Below are 18,939 nucleotides of genomic sequence, written 5' to 3' on the forward strand. Positions count from 1 at the left end.
AAAGGGTTGCTCCTTATGGCTCAAGAGGAGACACTCTTCGTATTCCAGCACTAATGTTTTTGTCCTATCAGGGTTTTTGATTGGTGGGCATGTGATGCGTCTTTGTCATGGACATGATGAGAGCCTGACCATCCCTGGAGCAGATAAGAGCGAGGAGGAGCAGAGGTTTTCTTTCATTTAGATGCGCACTCAGACAGACATACATTCTCCATTTACTCTGAAGTAACAGGAGTCTTCCTCTTCAGAATTGTAAACTATGAGGCGGGTAAGGGAGCATCTAAGGCCCGCTCACTGTGGAGACTGGAGCCTCTCAGGATCAGGTGAGATCACATTCTGAATAAAATACACCAGGTAAGATAGATATGAATAAAAGCCTGGTGACACAGTGTATAGTATATTTTAATGGCAAAGTACTGATGATCATCTTTCTCTGCTCTCTGGGGAAGGGGATGTTTCTTTTAGCATGCTTTTGTACTGGTGTCTCCCTGCATCATCCTGTCTCGTCTTTACTGACCACCCACACAATCTTCCCTAGTCACATTTGCTGTCAAGTCTTAGTGGGACTGCCTATCACAGTGTGTGCCCTCTGAATTTTAAAATGCCTAGTGTGTGCTATAAATCTTGGTACCTATTTGTTTGTAAAATGCCTCGCCTGACCGAGCCATCATTCTCATGGCCTTTGTGTGTTATAGCTGGTCAGGAAGCCACATCAGATGGGGCCAGGCCTTCAGACTGCGCCACCTCTCGACAGGCCATTATCTGGCTCTGACTGAGGACCGTGGACTGGTGCTGCAGGACAGGGAGAAGTCTGACACAAAAGCTACTGCCTTCTGCTTCAGGGCCTCCAAGGTCAGTGCTTATTGCCCCTGTGCCACATATATATGTATATTATTGTTAACAATACGTTTAAACAATACTACGATTACTATACCAGGAAAAAAGGTCACTCAGTTAAAAAGATTAAGATCTTTGAAGGGATCCCTGATTGCAGTCGCCAGAACCATCAAACACTTGTCTCTGAGAGAGTGAGAGTTTATTGGAATTAACCGCCTCAGAAACTGCTGATGTACAGCACCTCAGATAAGAGCTTACATTAATGCTTCTTGAAGTTCAAATGGCAGACATATCTGTTCAGGAGAAACTGCTTGAGTCAGGCCTCCGTGCTCAAATTACAACAAAGACTGAAGACACAAACCCAGAACGGCTAGCAGAGCGTCCAGCTGCCGCGTGTCATGGCATCAGGCGCAATCTTAGTGAGATCACGGTGTGTTTTAACAGACTATAGGACATGTAATGCAGGTATTTGTTCTAGAAGAGATGAGTGATGCATTCTGCATCCTGACCCGGCCTCCACAGTTACCTCAGTCTCTACAGAATCTACTGTACATGTAGATGAGACGGTGCAGAGTGAAGGAAAATCAGCCAACAGGTACTTAACACCTCTGGACCTCCTTCATCAGCCCGGTGACCACCTCACTGGGCTGACTCAGAGAATGCCAGTTCATACAAAAAATACACACACTATTCTTGGTTAAAACATGATTTTATCCCCAGTATTAATGTACAGCGCTGAAAATAATAATAAAAGATGAATCACTTCCCAACTTGACTAGGAGTGTACAGTAATGGTTGTACTACTAGTCTACTAACTGTACCTCATTAAAATATCTTCCCTTCACTGCGTAGTCAGGGAACATGATTTGTAAGCTTTTAATGAGCTCATTGCGCGCCACAATAAACTGACCTTTTCGAATGTGCTGAGTATACACAGCTGTAAAAACACAGTGGTGTGCACATGGCTGACTGCAGCTGTCTGTGGTGCATATCACCGTTTTCAGTTTACTATCATCACTGTAATATGGTGAAATGGTGGGGTTCACTATAGTCTGCTCATCGTCAGTGTCACTGTCACACTCTGGTGCTCCGTATTTCCCTGTGATACTTCTGTGTTTATACCTCGCCACCAGAGAGTCACCTCCAAATTGTTGAATGTGCCGTTAGCCAGGATTTACTGTGAATTGCAAAAGTCGTTCATTGTCATCCTTAAACGAATCCAGTCACCTTCACAGAGATAGAAAGCAGGATCTCTACAGGGATATTAGCAACATCACATTCTGTTTAGTCTTGTGTAGTAGAGATGTTTTAATTTTCTGTCCCTCCCACTCCCGTCAACACATTCAATTCTTTACTCATTTTGGTTTTATATGTCTCTGCTAAAGCTCCCTCTACCTCGTGTGTATGAAATCCACTGCCACTTAGTTTCTGTAACTGAAAAGGTCAATGTCTTGCCATGTTGAACAGCGACATTAATATGTTCCTCGCTACCTGCTGTCGACTGCAATCAGCTGCATCGTTCCATCTCTGCTGAGCCAGAACCGTGCAAGGCCTAATGAGGCCAGCGGCAACCTCCTGGCAGGCAAATGAATTTACTGTCCTCAGCCTCTCCTCTGATTACTGTCACTATATCTTCATTTGTCATGTTTTCATGTGTGCTTGTGTACGTGCTTCCTCTCCTGAGTATTTACTAATCTAGGTGTGCCTGTCAATGTCACTGCCACAGGAAAAGGTTGACTCGGGCCCAAAGAGAGATATTGAGGGCATGGGAGTGCCTGAGATCAAATACGGGGATTCTGTCTGCTTCGTCATGCATGTGGCAACGGGATTGTGGCTGTCGTATCTGGCTCCTGATGCCAAGTCTTCTCGCCTTGGACCACTGAAAAGAAGGGTAAATACTTTCATCAAACACTGTTTTGGGTGAATTTCAGTAGCTGCTTTTCACATAATTGCCGTACTAACCTTTGTAGCTTCCCCTGATCCTTTGGATACGACCCCTCTACCTCCCGTGACAGTTAACTGTCTTCTGCACGATGTTACGAGCCATTTAAATGTGATAATAGACCACATGGTGGGTGACAGTTAGTTTTTGGTCAGACAGGCGGATTAGGACAGCACACAAACGCTGCCCATCGCTGGGCAGGCGTCCAGCAACCTCACACACCAGTGGTGCCAGGCAGTCCCTGCGGCCATGGCAGCACGCCAGCTGGAGACGCTGGAGGTGACCGGCGGTCAACACTTAAATGCTCTCACCCTCTTCATCTTCTTGATTACACTGTTTGATTACACGAGTGCGGTTACACTCATTCTAGCTTTGTAGACCACACCCCCCACCCACCTGCTGAAGATTGATTTTTCACACTCAGCAGATACGTTTTGAAGTGGCTTTTTATAGCTTCTGGGTATATTTCATCTGCTAAAACTGTACTTAAGAGTTGACACTAATGTTGGTATTTATGTTTTGTTAGATAGATTAACTGTAAAAATATGTACAGAAAATGTCATCCATCTATTACTGTAGACACGACTATGTGAGGGCCAAAAACCACGCACTGGTAGTTGAGCTTCCTGTTCATATATGGTCTGGATGAGCCTCTGCCCTTGGTTACAAGAGTGTCTCCACACAATTTAGAGACTATTTCTATTTAATAATAATGTAATGATAAGTAGTTTTCCATTTCCTGCCGTAGGCCTGCCTACACTCTGAGGGCCACATGGATGATGGGCTGATCCTCCAGCGCTGTCAGCATGAGGAGTCTCGGGCTGCCCGCATCATTCGCAACACCACACTGCTTTTCACAAACTTCATTAAGTAATGATGCAGGATTATCTGTTTTACACACATTCAACATGAGAAAACACTTCAAATGTTCTCTCTTAGTTTGTATTGTCGCATGTACAGCTTGAATCTTCTCTTTACTCCCCCACAGGGCTTTGGACAGCACTGCAGAGGGCGACTCCACAGCAGTGGGTGGGTACGTTGAAGAGGTGCTCCAGACATTGAACGACCTGATCGAGTACTTCAAGCAGCCTGACTCAGAGCTGGAGCACGAGGAGAAGCAGGGTCTGCTTCGTTCCCTCATCAAACGCCAAGACCTTTTCAAAGAGGAGGTGAGAGCCAGCTGTGAAGCTGCCAAGATTATGAAGCTCTTACTGTAATCCTTGGTTTTCTGACTCATCACATTACATTATTCATTTTATGTATTTATTACATTATTCATTCTTTGGGGACGCTGATGACCATAGAGAAAAGGGTCTGCTTTGTATTGTAATAAGGTCCCGTTTTACTCATTGCCTCTTTAGGGAATGCTGAGCCTTCTGTCTATATGCATCGATCGGATGAACCTGTACAATAGCGCCGCCCACTTTGGAGAGATGGCCGGGGAGGAGGCAGGTGCGGCCTGGAAGGATATTCTCAACCTCCTGTATGAACTCTTGGGTGAGTGAGCCTAAGTAAATGGACGAAGCATGAAACATGGGCCCTGGGCAGACATGCAGTATTGATGTCCTCTTAGTGCTGTCACTGAAGCCCCTCCTTTATACTGTACCTCACATTTTATATTCAACCTCCAATCTTCCTTCTGTCCTTTATTCCCTTATTTTAGAGGACTCTTCTTGGGTGGTTTGTTTTGCCATCATTACAGTAGGTCTTTCCTATCAACAGCTTGCCTCGACTCACCTTGACCACCACCTGTCCTTCTATTAATCATCACCTCCCCATGTGTAATCCCACAAGCACAAGATCAAAACCCTGTATACTGAAGTTCCCTCAGAGGACTGAGGATAGATAGGATGTTTGCTACTGTAATGTTGTTTTTGTATGTGAAGGATTATTTGTTGTCCTCAAAGTAGTGCATCTACTGAGTTAAATGTAGGTGTACTCTGCCTGTTTGTGTCTAACGATCTGGGTATCAGATTTATTTATCATTGTAAAATGTTGGTATTGGCTGTGTTATTTTTTTATAATTTTGTATTGAATAATTTGAAAACTGCATTGATTTTTATGTAAATATAACCCAGACGCCCCCCACTGTCTTTTATGCTAAACACTCATGCCCTTTGCCGTGTGGTTCATATTAAACAATACCTTTTACCGAATGGCAGAATTAAAGGAGATTAGACATCCATCATTATTCCTTTGGCACAGAGCGCTGTTAAATTGTTTCACAGGCATTATCAGTCCAGTGTCCCTGAATTCTAATAGTGACAAATGAGACTGTAAAGTAATAAGGAAAGTTCTTAATGTCGCCAGACAATGACAGAGAGGAGGCACAATGGAACACTCCCCCAGTTTTTATGGAGCATAAAGCTCCTTCCTTTACTGGTGACTCAGACTCAGAAAAACCTCATAATTGTCAGTGTCAGGTGGTTTCACAGAATTAATCAATTTTAATGTGTAGCTCTGGGCTAAATGTGTCAGAGAATGTCTTAATGTTCACAGGAGACTTGTGGATTTGGTCCTACTTTAGTCATCCTGTGTGCACTGAACACTCATCGGTGATCAGTTTTGCATCATTAACAGTATCACATCTTTTTACATTGTCTTCTTTTAGCTGCACTTATTCGTGGAAACAGAAACAACTGCACCCAGTTTTCTCGTAAGTTGGACTGGTTGGTCAGCAAGCTGGAGAGACTGGAGTCATCATCAGGTATTGTGCACCGCAGGTGTTAGAATGTGGTCTGTGTATTGTACGATTGTCCTGTTGGTAGCATAATTTGTTTGTGTAACCTGTAAGGCATCCTGGAAGTCCTCCACTGTATCTTGGTTGAAAGTCCAGAGGCCCTGAACATCATCCAGAAAGGACACATCAAATCCATCATCTCGTTACTCTACAAGCATGGACGCAACCACAAGGTGGGAAGCGTTCACGCTTTAATTCTGCTCTATTAATGTCAGTGTGTTCCTCCATAATCCTGATCTACTGAGATTCCTCTTACTGAAATCTGTGTAGTTGCTGTGATCAGATTACCATTTTGTGTTTGACATTTTTGCTGTGTGTTTTACACACAGTGTTTAAATGTTACACAGTAACATTGGCCTTGTAAACTACACCAGACACCGAAGGGCATCCTCATAAACAACAGCTGTTGATCATGAATGGCATGCGGAAATCTATGACTCTGCTTGAGGTCTCTATGCTACAAGCACATTTACAGATTGAGTAGCTCCTAACTACAGATATTCATGTGTGTTTGTATGATTGTAGTGCTTTGAAAAACATTTATTAAAGAAAAGTGTTTCCTCACTTTAACTCTCTTTCAGATTCTCGATGTGTTGTGTTCCCTCTGTGTTTGTAACGGGGTTGCAGTGAGAGCCAATCAGAATCTGATCTGCGACAACCTGCTTCCTAAGAGGGACCTGCTGCTTCAGACTCGACTGGTGAACCATGTTCAGAGGTGATATTTGTTAGGGAAATTTTGAATTCCTTTTGTAAATCTTAAATAAAAGAGACACAGTCACAGAAGAAAAGACAAGAAATCAGCTCATAATATGTATTCCATTCTGGGAGGTGCATAGTCACAGTACGTTTCTGCACAAAGCAAGCATTGGGCACATCACATAAGGATGCTACACACCGGTACTCCCTATTTCTTGCAGAGCAGAAGGGAGAAAACTGCTAACGAGATTACAGCAGATCAGCAAAATAAATTCCAACAATGTTTCAATGATTAAAATGCAGTATTTTTCCAACAATATTTATTGATGGGTGTCTGTGTTTTCCTGAGACCAAAACTCTTATTATCCCAGCACCTAATTAATATTTTAGTTGATGTAAGGTAATGAAAGGCTTACATGTAAATCTGACACCTTCTAAACTATGTTCTGGTCTGACTAGGAACGATATCTTTTTGAAGCTTCTTTTTCTCCTCACCTTCAGCATGAGACCTAACATCTTCCTGGGCATGGCTGAAGGTTCAGCCCAGTATAAGAAGTGGTATTATGAGCTGGTGATCGACCAGGTGGACCACTTTGTCACCAGCGAGCCGACTCACCTCAGGGTGGGCTGGGCCAACACTAAAGGCTATGCTCCGTACCCCGGTGGAGGAGAGGGATGGGGTGGTAACGGAGTGGGGGATGACCTGTACTCCTACAGCTTTGATGGACTTCATCTGTGGTCAGGTAAGGTCACTGTCATCAGTCTCAAAAGAACTTGATACTTGGTTATTTCTGCATTGCTGTTGATGTTTTTTTTTTTCGAACTTTGTGGATCAAATCATAGCACAAACCGTGATTGGCCATTTTCCTCCAAGAGTTTACCTCACAAATGTAATAGTTTAATAGGTATGGTTTTCCTTGTCACTGTTTGTATGGCAAGGTGCATTAAGCCCTTTGAATGACATCCTCCATTACCTCTAAACATATCGGCTTTTTAATTTACCTACTGTTATAAATATACTTAAACACCCCTCACCTATCCCTGCTTCTGTGCCACCCGGTTTTAAGCTCTCGTCACACATTCTTCACTTCCCTGCTCTCCTCTCTTCTCGCACATTATGTTGCATTAGCAATGACTTTGCAGCTGTGTCTGTTCTCCCTCTCTGTCTCTGCCTGGTGCTGCTGTTCAGGCCGAATCCCAAGGGCTGTGGCTTCGATTAACCAGCACCTGCTAAACTCGGATGATGTGGTCAGCTGCTGTCTGGATTTGGGCGCTCCCAGCATGTCTTTCAGGATCAACGGGCAGCCTGTTCAGGGCATGTTCGAGAACTTCAACACAGATGGATTCTTCTTCCCTGTCGTCAGCTTCTCTGCAGGTGTCAAGTAAGGCTCTGCATTTGTAATGAGCAAACAGGGAATATAAGCAATACAAATGGCCCTGTTTAGACTTTAGATTATTAGGCAGTGATAAGGTCCAGTGATTACTTTAAAATCATCCACTGTGTGCACAGAAAACTGTTCCACAAAGCTTTGAATAAACTTTGTCACACACATACTGTATATTGTATTAGAATACAAAACGATTCTGTGGCAGAAAGATTTATAGTACAGGGAGGTATTTAATCCCTGCCTTCAGCTGGCTTTACTGCAGCTCTAGTGTTAGGTATTAATAGAGCTTTAAAGTGAAATGAAAGTTGTTGTTGAAGTAGAAAGAACCACTTGAATACCAATAATACAGTAAGTGCTATTGTGTAACATTAAATCTTACGGAATTTTTAAGGGTCCGTTTCCTGTTGGGTGGGCGCCACGGAGATTTCAAGTTCCTGCCGCCTGCTGGTTACTCCCCGTGTTATGAAGCACTGCTGCCCAAGGAGAAGATGCATGTGGAGCCCGTGAAGGAATACAAGAGGGACCTTGAGGGAGTCCGTGATCTACTGGGAACCACGCAGTTCCTCTCTCAAGCCTCTTTCATCCCCACTCCTGTTGACACCAGTCAGGTTAGCGTAGTATAGCATCCATCCAGGAGTTTTACTACTTAGCCAAAGTCAGGTTTATGAGAAAAGTGTTATTTGTGTAGCTGGGTAGTCTCTGGCCAGTCACTGTACAGGTTATTGACATGTCCCATTTCTGTCTCTCTCTCCAGATTGTTCTTCCCCCTCACCTAGAAAACATTCGAGACAAGCTGGCAGAAAACATCCATGAACTGTGGGGGATGAACAAGATTGAATTGGGCTGGACCTATGGCAAGGTAAACTGTTTTATTAATATTAATTTTGATATTGAAGTCCAGTTTCTTAGACCTTAGTTTTGCTTTTGAGATGATGTAATGTTCTGTGTCAGCCTGCTTAATTTCCATGCATCAGTTGTGAAGCTGGTGAATGGCAGGACAGTTTGGACATTTTAATTCCTGTCACTCGTTTTTTTTCTCATCATTTTACTGTCAGTCACTGCTCTTCACTGCAGAACGGACAGGCTCTTAGAAGTCTGATCACATATACATGTACTGTTTTGTACTATAGTAGTTATCAGAGATTCATTTCTAGCAGAGGCCACCACAGGTTCGTCACTGCACCCATTTAACAAATTGGCTGCAGTGATGAAATTGGTGTCTTGCCTTTTTAGATTATATGGCATCAGCGTTAATTAGGAGTAGTACAGAGCCTCTCTCAGCGGAGAAGCACAGGTCTTGGATTTCGTATTTCATTTTGATGAACAAGCCACCATAAGATCAGCAAGTCATTGCACTGAATTAAAGATGATACTTTTGCCAGGCAGGGTGATAATAGAGTTAGATATGGTTTCTTAGTTTCATATCTGAGAGCTTAACTTTTCACTGTGCTTATGCTTTATGTGTACCTTGTACTGAACCTTTGTCAACAGACATAATCAGAGCTTCTCTGGCAGTGAGACACACGCTTCTCTAAACAGATTCAGGCTTATCTTTATTTCATTAAAAGGCTGACACCTAAGTTTAAATTTGTCCAAGTTAATCACACACACGCCTTCTCAGATGAATCTAGCTGCAGTCCAGGTTACTCCTTGAATACTGACTAACAGTAATGAACAGTATTATTAGAAAGGGAGACGGAATGAATTCAGCCAGGCTTATGTGATGTGATGTTCTCTCCAGGTGCGCGATGACAACAAGAGGCAGCACCCTTGCCTTGTGGATTTTGTCAAGCTGCCTGAAACTGAAAGGAACTACAACCTGCAGATGTCTAGTGAAACACTGAAGTAAGGCCAAGCCATTTGTTTAATAATCCAATTACCTATTCAGGGGTATTGCAGCCGCTCCCTGCTGAACGCTCTGCGTGAACAGATTTCGGCTGAGATTGAATTAACCCTGATGACGTGTGAATCCTGGCATTGATTTTTAGGAAGTTGTGCATCCAAAGCTTAAGTGAGCCAACTACTGAGTCATCTGACTGTAAGAACATTTGACCTGGCTCTATTTAAGCAAACTTGTGTTTCAGGAAGCTTCCATCATGCTGTTGTTAAGCGGTTCTGTTGTGAGTATCCACAAAGTGTAGATGTCAGTGTTTTATGTCCTGCTGTTTCAGGACCCTGTTGGCACTGGGATGCCATGTTGCCCAGGTCAATGTTCACGCTGAGGACGATCTGAAGAAGCTTAAACTACCCAAAGAGTAAGACAGTGTTTTCATGTTATAATAGAATGATTTTGTTTGTCTTCCTGGTGTTGACGTTGACGTATAATCCGCAGCTACATGATGTCTAACGGATATAAGCCTGCGCCACTGGACCTTTCTGAAGTAAAATTAACTGCAGGTCAGGAGGTTCTAGTTGATAAACTGGCCGAGAATGCACACAACGTGTGGGCCAAAGACAGAATTAAACAAGGATGGACCTATGGTATCCAGCAGGTAAAAGACACTGGTTTCATACAAAGAAAGGATCTGACTTTCATCAAGTCATACATAAACTGCTTTATCTTTCTTTCCGTGGGGAAAGGATTTAAAGAGCAGGCGTAATCCTCGCCTGGTACCATATGCTTTACTTGATGAGCGCACCAAGAAATCTAACAGGGACAGTCTGAGAGAGGCCATCAGGACCTTGGTTGGATATGGATATGAAATTGATCCCCCAGATCAGGAAGGTGAGAGCATGCATCTGGTTTTCCCAGCTCTTTCATCATATATGCTACAATATTATAATATTGTTTAGTTGTAGCTGAATATACAGCAGTGATCATCTTTAATGTTGTCCGTGTGTCATCCTGTTTGTAGTCGTTCACGTCTCGGATGATCAGAGCATCGAGACCATCCGCTTTTTCCGTGTGGAGCAGACATACGCAGTGACCAGTGGGAAGTGGTACTTTGAGTTTGAGGCCCTGAGTGGAGGCGATATGAGGGTGGGCTGGGCCAGACCTGGATGCAGACCTGATGTGGAACTGGGACTAGACGACCAAGCCTTTGTCTTTGATGGATACAGGGTAGAGCAGTTCCAATGTTCTAGATGTCATGTTGATTATTCCATCCGTTATAACATGATTATCAAGTAAATGCTACTAAAACGGTGTTCTTTTCCTCAAGGGGAGACGCATGCACGCAGGCAGCCGCTACTTCGGACATCCTTGGAAAAAGGGTGATGTTGTAGGTTGCATGATCAATATGGAGGACAAGTTTATGACTTTCACCCTGAACGGAGAGCTCCTGATCACCAACAAGGGCTCTGAGCTTTGCTTTGCTGACTTTGAGACAGAGGACGGTGAGAACACCATTCTCCAGTGACTTTTAGTGCTAATGTATTCATTTATTCAGTCTGTTCTGAGCTAGGATTGGGCTTTTGGCACTTAGCAGTAGATAAAAACACTGCAAAATGCTAAAGTTAATGAAGTCATTTGTGAACTTATTCCAAGGCCAACAAAAATGAATAGTGTAAGAAAATAAAGTTTATTCCCAGTTAAAAATGTTTAATTATAACAAACAATACGCTTGTTAATCCAAAGACACATCTAATTGACTAAACAATGATTTCCCCAGGTTTCATTCCTGTGTGCAGTCTGGGAATGTCTCAGATTGGACGTATGAACTTGGGCAAGGATGCCAGCTCCTTCAAATATTACACCATGTACGGTCTCCAGGAAGGCTTTGAGCCCTTCGCTGTCAACATGAACAGAGACATTGCCATGTGGTTCAGCAAGCGCCTGGCCACCTTTGTCAACATACCAGAAGAACACATGGATATTGAGGTTCTTAGTGACTGGTGCCATCACTCTCTCACTAGCGCTGGCCAATATAGCTTCAAATAGTATCACTAATTAATCATTTCTTTCTCAGGTGACGAGGATTGATGGAACAGTAGATAGCCCTCCGTGCCTCAAGGTCACCCACAAGACGTTTGGCACCCAGAACAGCAACAATGACATGGTGTACTGTCGACTGAGCATGCCTGTAGAGTTTTATTCTGCAGACAAGATACTGGACGAATCTGTGAAACTCAGGTCAGACATAATATCTGACAATAAGAAGAATGAATTAGACCATTCAATTATTTATTTGTATTATTGCTTTCTTTGTTTTGTGATTCTGCAGCCATTTCCCTAAAGAAGATGGAAGTGTTGACTATGGAAGCATCACAACTGTAAATCAAGCCACATTTTCTGAAACACAAATGACAGTAGTGTTCTAAATGACAGTGCCGTCTGAAGGCTGCCCTATTGTGATGCGTGTGCTTTTTCTTGGCAGTACTACCATTCAGTGAGAGTGTTCGCTGGACAGGATCCTGCCTCAGTGTGGGTCGGCTGGGTCACTCCAGATTATCATTACTATAGCAAGAACTTCAGCCTGAGCAAGACGCAAACGGTCACCGTTACCCTGGGAGACGAGAGGGGCCGTGTCCACGAGAGGCAAGCGCTTCAAAACTTAAAGATCACGGGAACTTAACACACAGACTCTTTGATTTTGTGCTCAGGTCCTTTGTGCATTTTTTCGTGCCAAGCTTATTTTGTGCCTGATCTTCTGCAGTGTCCAGAGGAGTAACTGCTACATGGTGTGTGGTGCAGATGCAGTCGGCCCGTCTTCCTCCAACCGCGCTAACTCTGACCTAGAGATCGGCTGCCTCATTGACCTGGCCACTGGCCTTGTTTCCTTTACTGCCAATGGCAAAGAGCTGCCGACATCATATCAGGTAAATTAGAATAACTTGTTTTTAATGTTTGTTGTTTCGGTTAATGGCACTTATCTTTTTTACTTGCAACACAGTGCAAAGATCACCTCTCTCTCTCTCTCCCTCTCTCTTTCTCTCTCTCTCTCTGTCATATCCCCGCAATTCATTTTAAAAGAGTTTGTGTGCGCTACAGTATTTTGAAGCTGCAGAAAGGCAGTTACAGACATTACACAGCTGAATTCTTATGCGTTTTCAAACAGGAGGAAATAACAAAGCCATACATCTGCTCAGTAATCCTCATCGCAGCTCACAGATCTGTTATTGAACGCCTGCCTAGACAGTGAAATGATGCCTTTAGAAGCCGCTATCATCCACATCGTGTTCTTCTCTTCTCTTGCCTGCTTTCTACTTTTTCATTCATTTGTGAATTGGTAGCATTCAAAGGGAAAGCTGTCCGAAATAATCTAGGAGCTTTTACACTGATGAAAGCTGTGTGTCCACTTACCTCAAAGCTCTGCCTTTGTATTGATCTCCTTTTACTGATGGTTGTAATCAATGCACTAATACTCATTGAGTTGGCATACAAAGACCAACTAGTTTAATGCCACTGGACATGTGTTTAAACAGACACCGTAGAGCAGAATGCAGAATGCCAGTAATCCCATGTCCTTTTCCAGGTGGAACCAAATACCAAGCTCTTCCCTGCTGTGTTCGCACTCCCTACCAGCACCAACCTTTTCCAGTTTGAATTTGTCAAAATCAAGGTGTGCTTTTATTCCAGGTCGAAACCCAAACATGATGCATTTTTTCAACATTCATCAACTTTTCGTTCCTTGAACGAACGTTATCCTTTGTCCGTTCTCAGGATGCCATGCCGCTCTCTTCGGCTGTATTTAAAAGCGAGCACAGGAACCCAGTGCCGCAGTGCCCCCCGCGACTGGATGTACAGACCATCGTGTCTGTGCTGTGGAGCCGAATGCCAAACACTTTCCTTAATGTGGATACAGCTCGGGTGAGCGAGAGGCACGGCTGGGTGGTCCAGTGTCTGGAGCCGCTGCAGATGATGGCCGTACATATCACTGAGGAAAACAGGTCTGCAACCAGAAGAGCTGCTGTTACAGTAGGGATTAACAAGTGGCTTGGCCATCTCATGTCACTACTCAAATGAAACTATAGCACAGCACAGTATATAACTCAAAATAGCCCAAGCTTAGCACAACAAAAAATTAAATTCAGGACGGACACACTGTATGTGATGTCATTTTACAGTCAATAACTGCTTTATGACCCAAAAATGATGCTTTCTATTGACAAGTTCAGATGCGTTTGTCTGAATAAGTACGCACAGTGCTCCTATATTCATCTACATTCCTGCTGTTGCTTCTGTCAGCAGTGAAATCAATAAATGCCAGTTCTTTTGGCAGCCATACAAGACAAAGCTATTACAGAGCTACCACCATGCTTGACAGATGAGCTGGTACAGTCTGCTCCGTGCCATGAGCAGGTTTTTTTCTCTTCTAGTTTCCCACTTCATCATATTGATAGACACTGTTTTCCGTTCCATTAATCCAATCCACCACATTTGTGCTTTTACCTTGTGAATTCTGAGCTGGGTCGAATCATCTACATTCTGGAGATCATTCAAGACGGAATTGTTTCAGAAGCATTCAAATGATTTGTGCTAGATCATTCCTGTCCTACTATTACTCTTCTGATTTGGACAGGTGTTTGGACATCCTGGAGTTATCTGAGCATGAAGACCTGAGGAAGTTCCACTACCACACACTGAAGCTGTACTGCGCCCTCTGTGCCCTGGGAAATACTCGAGTTGCTCATGCTCTCTGCAGCCACTTGGACCAATCGCAGCTCCTTTACACTATTGACAACCAGTATCTCTCTGGGATGCTGAGGGAGGGCTTCTACAACGTTCTTATGAGGTGCCCTGTTGTTTATACTTCACAGCTTAACTTTAACATATGGAAAAGTGGAGGTTGGCTGTGAGAGGATTATTATTAACAGTGATGGAGCAGCACTCAAAACCACAATATAAGTGTGTCATATAAATCTTAATAATGTCACTGTGATGGATTTTAGAGTCAGCACACAGTCACTGTAATTGAAAGTCACTTTCCTTCACATTCTGTCAATAAATCATACGCAGAAGTGAAAACACACATAATAAATGTCAACAGCAAATGTAATTTTAACTTAAGCGTTAACTTCTCTGTGGATGGAAAGGCCACAGAGTTTGCAGTTCTACATCTCCGCAGCCAGAGTAGGGTAAGCGCTGAGTCATGGGTTTGATCGATAACCCTGTCACCTACTAAAGATATACGATGGTAATTTTGTGCCTTGGAGCTGCAGAATTCCGACTAATTGCACATGTATACCACTCAGGGAACATTATTTTTAAACCTAGTTCTGCAAAACTGAACGGATATGTCAAAAATATATATCAAGGAAACGAGACGCATGCATCTGAGATGATTCTTTCCGCTCTTCCAGCATTCATCTTGAGACAGCAAAGGAGGCTCGGCTAATGATGAACAATGAGTTCATCATCCCCCTCACAGAGGAGACGCGCTCCATCAAGCTTTTCCCTGATGAGTCCAAGCGACACTCGCTGCCTGGGGTGGGGCTCAGCACTTCCCTGGAGCCTTTGGTGAACTTCTCCCCTGTTGGCATCATCAGCACCAAACGCCAACAGTTCCTCTACAGCCCCCAGATCCCTCTGGGGATCCTGAAAGAGAAAGCCATCAGCATGCTCACCGAGGCCGTGCAAGGCGGAGGAACACACATCCGGGACCCAGTAGGTGGAAGTGTCGAGTACCAGTTCGTCCCCATCCTCAAGCTGATTGCCACTCTGTTAATCATGGGCGTTCTAACCAGTGAGGAGGTGAAGCTCATTCTCCTCTTGATCGACCCCAATGTGTTTGGAGAAGTCAAGGAGGATGAAGAAGTCAAGGGAGATGAGGTAGCTGTGACTGGGGAGAAGGAGGAGGTGAGCAAGAACGAGGAGAAGGCCGTGGAGGCCGGGGAGGAGGAGGGCAGCAAACAGCCTGTTAAAGGCCTGTTGGAGAAGTCGCTGCCCGAGTCCGTCAAGCGGCAGGTAATTAAAGCCATTTTAATTACCGAAGCCGACTGTGAGATTAGAAACCATTTAATAAAGTTAGCCTGATCAATTTACATGCAGGGTTTTAATTTGTCCACCTTTTTTTGCTTTCGTCTGATTTGATGCATTAAGTCATTACTTCAGTAATGAGAAAGTCATTTAGCTTATTCTCCCTTTCTAAGATGTGACTTGTGTATTTAATGGACAAAATGTTCACTATGCTTTAACTGGTCATAGCTGATTAACATTAATCTTTTTCAAATGGCTGTAATGTATACTGACCTGATCCGAAGTCAGAATAAAGTAGTTGGTGTGAAAATGTTACTAGTGCTGTTGAACTCATCTCTCTAAATGTGTTTCTGTCATTTTAGATGTGTGAGCTGCTCCATTACTTCTGTGACTGTGAGCTGAAGCATCGGATTGAGTCCATCGTGTCTTTCTCTGACAACTTTGTGTCGAAGCTCCAGTTCAACCAGAAGTTCCGCTACAATGAGCTGATGCTGGCACTCAACATGTCCGCTGCCGTCACTGCCAAGAAAACCAAGGAGTTCCGTTCACCCCCACAGGAGCAGGTACAGTAGTGATGTGGAGTCGCTACATGTTGCCTGAGAAATTATTTATGTTCACAGTTGTTTGAGGTATTATATTGCAAAAAAGGAATGTAGACTTGGTCCTTGGAGTGGGAACAGTATGGGTGACCTTGGCGGGAATGGAGTCAGAGACCTGCAAACCCAATGTTCCAGTGTCTGCCTGAGTGCCTCTTTGTTCCCACTTGTGCTTCAACTTTGTTCCTAAAGGGTAAATTGGTCCGTATGTCTGGCTAAATTGAACTTGAAATGACTTCATAGAGCAGTAAGAGTTTAATAGCTGGTTTTAAAAGTCAGTTGGTTCAAAATGGTCATCAATCCCAGAGGTAGTATTTACTTTATGCCGTAGTAATTCTATTATATTAAGCAGGTTTACAGGCCAGGTTTCGTTGCTTTGTGCCATGTCATCAGAAAAGGTTTGATCTCTGCTACAGCGTAGCTCTGTGGATACTGGGCCTTTCTTTATACTTTATTGATTTTATGGGTTGTTCTGGACAGCTGCCAATCAACATACCCTTGGACATTGAGTGTCTTGCCCAAGGACACTTCAACATGTAAATGCATGTGTCCTGTGGAGAACCTGCTGAGCTGTAGAATAAGGAGATCCACATTATGTGCAACCTATCTTTTTACTATGCAGCAGTCATAGGGTTGAAGGCTCTAAGGGTTTATAAACTATGTTCACGCTCACATACTGTACACAGTGCCTGCAGTGAGGTAATATTGGGAGATATGTTGTTCTGGGGCGCTGACTGTCTGATGTGGGATGTTATGCTACTAGATGGAATTGAGCAGCATGTGTGAACTAAAGTTATCCTAGTTTATTAAAAAGCTCTGCCAAAAATAGGCTAAATAGAGTGACCTAAATTGGACATTGCATTTGCTTGAGGAAGCACCTCATTTATATTTAGTCATCTTGCAGCACACAGCAGATTCACAGCCGGCTAGATTAATTCAATGTTAACATTTATTTCTGCATGATGTGATCAGGAAACATATAATGGTTCTAACTTTCACTCATCAGTGGTTTTAAGATAAAATGCCTTAAACACATGCTACACTGAGTGAATAGATTGCTTCTAAAGTAAATGAATATCTACAAGAACCCTACTGCTGTGGAGAGTGACTTCCCTTTGCTGTATCAGCCTCCACCCGTTTGTTTCTTCTGATGCTTGGGCTGTGTGTCTTTCTGCTTTGGGTTCCTTTAACCTTGTTCTATTTGCTGCCTGCAGATCAACATCCTGTTGAATTTTAGTGCAGGAGAGGACTGTCCCTGTCCCGAGGAAATCCAAGATGAACTCAACTCTTTCCATGAAGAATTGCGCTTGCATTGTGGTAGAAAGCTGCTTCTTCAATAATTATGAAAAACCTTATATTTGTGTTTTAAACTCTAGATAAGTATGTACATAATGTGTGTTTGCATTTGCAGGAATTCCAATGGAGGAAGAAGAGGAGGAGCAGGACACTTCAATAAAAGGCCGTCTCCTCGCTCTTCTCTACAAGATCAAGGGTCCTCCTCAAAAGCCAGAGGAGGAACCCACAGAGACTGAACAGGCTGCTCCCAGTAAGTACATGTACACTGAAAAGCAAGAGTAAAATTGCCTATTGAACTAGAAATGGATGAATCCTGGATTCAAGAAGACGTTCCAGGTTAAGTCACAAGGGAAGACTTGACATTTTGCAGTTTTAACTTAAAAAACACTATTTTTTTGTAACATCTTTTGAGTAGTTTTCAAAATTTCCTTCAGCTGCCCTTGCAGAAAACACACTTGTGGTCTGTAGCAAATAATAGAAGACTAATGGAAAGCTTCTGCAGGACCTTGCTATAAATTTTAATGCCTTACTGCAGCCTGCTACACCTGTCCTGCATTATTAAAACACTTTACAAGTGGACAGAGGATGTGACTCAAGACAAGTCTGATACACTTTCTGCATCGTAGGATGATCATATTAAAGTAACCAGAGTAAATGATGGGCGGAGGAAACGGGACCTTTATATAGTATCGTAGTGTATAATACAATAACTTAATGAGGGTCATTGTACATTACACAGTACAGAGATTTTTTTAGATCACCAAAACACCAGGGCAGGATCATTTTATATATACTGTAGTACCTCAGAGCGGTTGGTGGTGTTACATAAAAGCTAATTACTGTTCTGTCTGTAAAGCGAGTACCTCTGTTTTTGATTGCTGATGGGAAAGGGGTCTTTTAGTGTCAAACGTAAGAAGTTAATTAACTGGTTTTATTTTTAGTGCAGGTGCACTAGTTTTTTCAGTAGTGGATGTGGTAGAGAATCCAGGGAGTGGCACTAAACCACCATGTCTTCCAGCCCTGGTAGAGCAGCTATGAAACTCTTGTGTAACTGACTCCGCGCTGACTGTGCTTATGTGCAGGCTGGTGTTCAGACAGCGTTGTTGTTGTGTTTGTGAAGGCTCCCATGTGAGGTGGTGTTCAAGACGATGCAGAGCAGATGTGAATCTGTGACACATTCACCTTCAGGGCAGTGTGTCTCTCTTTCTCATTAGGATTCTGCCCAACTCCGACACTTTGTTTGCCACAGATGTTGCACTGTTTGATATGAACACTCAAAGTTCACCGATGACTTCGGAATAATAATGTTGAGAGAGAGGCAGTTTTGAGCTACAGCTCAGGGTCACGACGAGTTGTTGGGTTTTATTGTTTCTTGTCATCTGTAAGATTAATGTTTGAAGTCTTAAAATGAAAAAAAAAAGGAATTACCCAAACCTCACCACTTAAATAATCCCCTCCTGGGTACAGGTTACAGTTTAGATTTCTTTTCTCTAAACCTGACTTGTAATGGTATGAACATGGCTGAAATACACAAGTTGCATGGAGGTTATTCTTCTAATAAATAAAAAACCTTGGAGGTGCCCAGGGAG

General features: G+C 43.2%; 1 protein-coding gene across 15 annotated transcripts in view; it reads left to right on the plus strand.

The window, feature by feature from the left end:
• The window catches only part of LOC114849501 (ryanodine receptor 3-like), a 61,383-nt gene that overhangs the window by 15,939 nt on the left and 26,505 nt on the right, over positions 1-18,939 (plus strand). For 14 of the 15 annotated variants that reach the window (XM_029141044.3, XM_029141046.3, XM_029141038.3 and 11 more), the window contains 32 exons: positions 72-165; positions 246-320; positions 693-849; positions 2,561-2,725; positions 3,525-3,646; positions 3,765-3,945; positions 4,138-4,273; positions 5,388-5,483; positions 5,571-5,689; positions 6,098-6,231; positions 6,714-6,955; positions 7,402-7,594; positions 7,992-8,208; positions 8,355-8,459; positions 9,342-9,445; positions 9,772-9,855; positions 9,933-10,092; positions 10,181-10,325; positions 10,456-10,661; positions 10,762-10,936; positions 11,212-11,420; positions 11,509-11,672; positions 11,764-11,812; positions 11,917-12,077; positions 12,196-12,358; positions 13,015-13,101; positions 13,203-13,429; positions 14,062-14,274; positions 14,843-15,446; positions 15,821-16,021; positions 17,269-17,371; positions 17,466-17,600. In XM_029141044.3, coding sequence (XP_028996877.1) covers positions 72-165; positions 246-320; positions 693-849; positions 2,561-2,725; positions 3,525-3,646; positions 3,765-3,945; positions 4,138-4,273; positions 5,388-5,483; positions 5,571-5,689; positions 6,098-6,231; positions 6,714-6,955; positions 7,402-7,594; positions 7,992-8,208; positions 8,355-8,459; positions 9,342-9,445; positions 9,772-9,855; positions 9,933-10,092; positions 10,181-10,325; positions 10,456-10,661; positions 10,762-10,936; positions 11,212-11,420; positions 11,509-11,672; positions 11,764-11,812; positions 11,917-12,077; positions 12,196-12,358; positions 13,015-13,101; positions 13,203-13,429; positions 14,062-14,274; positions 14,843-15,446; positions 15,821-16,021; positions 17,269-17,371; positions 17,466-17,600 — 5,226 coding nt within the window. Of the gene's footprint in view, positions 1-71; positions 166-245; positions 321-692; positions 850-2,560; positions 2,726-3,524; positions 3,647-3,764; positions 3,946-4,137; positions 4,274-5,387; positions 5,484-5,570; positions 5,690-5,845; positions 5,965-6,097; positions 6,232-6,713; positions 6,956-7,401; positions 7,595-7,991; positions 8,209-8,354; positions 8,460-9,341; positions 9,446-9,771; positions 9,856-9,932; positions 10,093-10,180; positions 10,326-10,455; positions 10,662-10,761; positions 10,937-11,211; positions 11,421-11,508; positions 11,673-11,763; positions 11,813-11,916; positions 12,078-12,195; positions 12,359-13,014; positions 13,102-13,202; positions 13,430-14,061; positions 14,275-14,842; positions 15,447-15,820; positions 16,022-17,268; positions 17,372-17,465; positions 17,601-18,939 lie in introns of those variants that run through there. The other variant, XM_055506361.1, reaches the window with a different exon arrangement.

The sequence above is a fragment of the Betta splendens genome, chromosome 24, assembly GCF_900634795.4.
Source record: "Betta splendens chromosome 24, fBetSpl5.4, whole genome shotgun sequence".
Classification (NCBI taxonomy): Eukaryota; Metazoa; Chordata; class Actinopteri; order Anabantiformes; family Osphronemidae; genus Betta; species Betta splendens.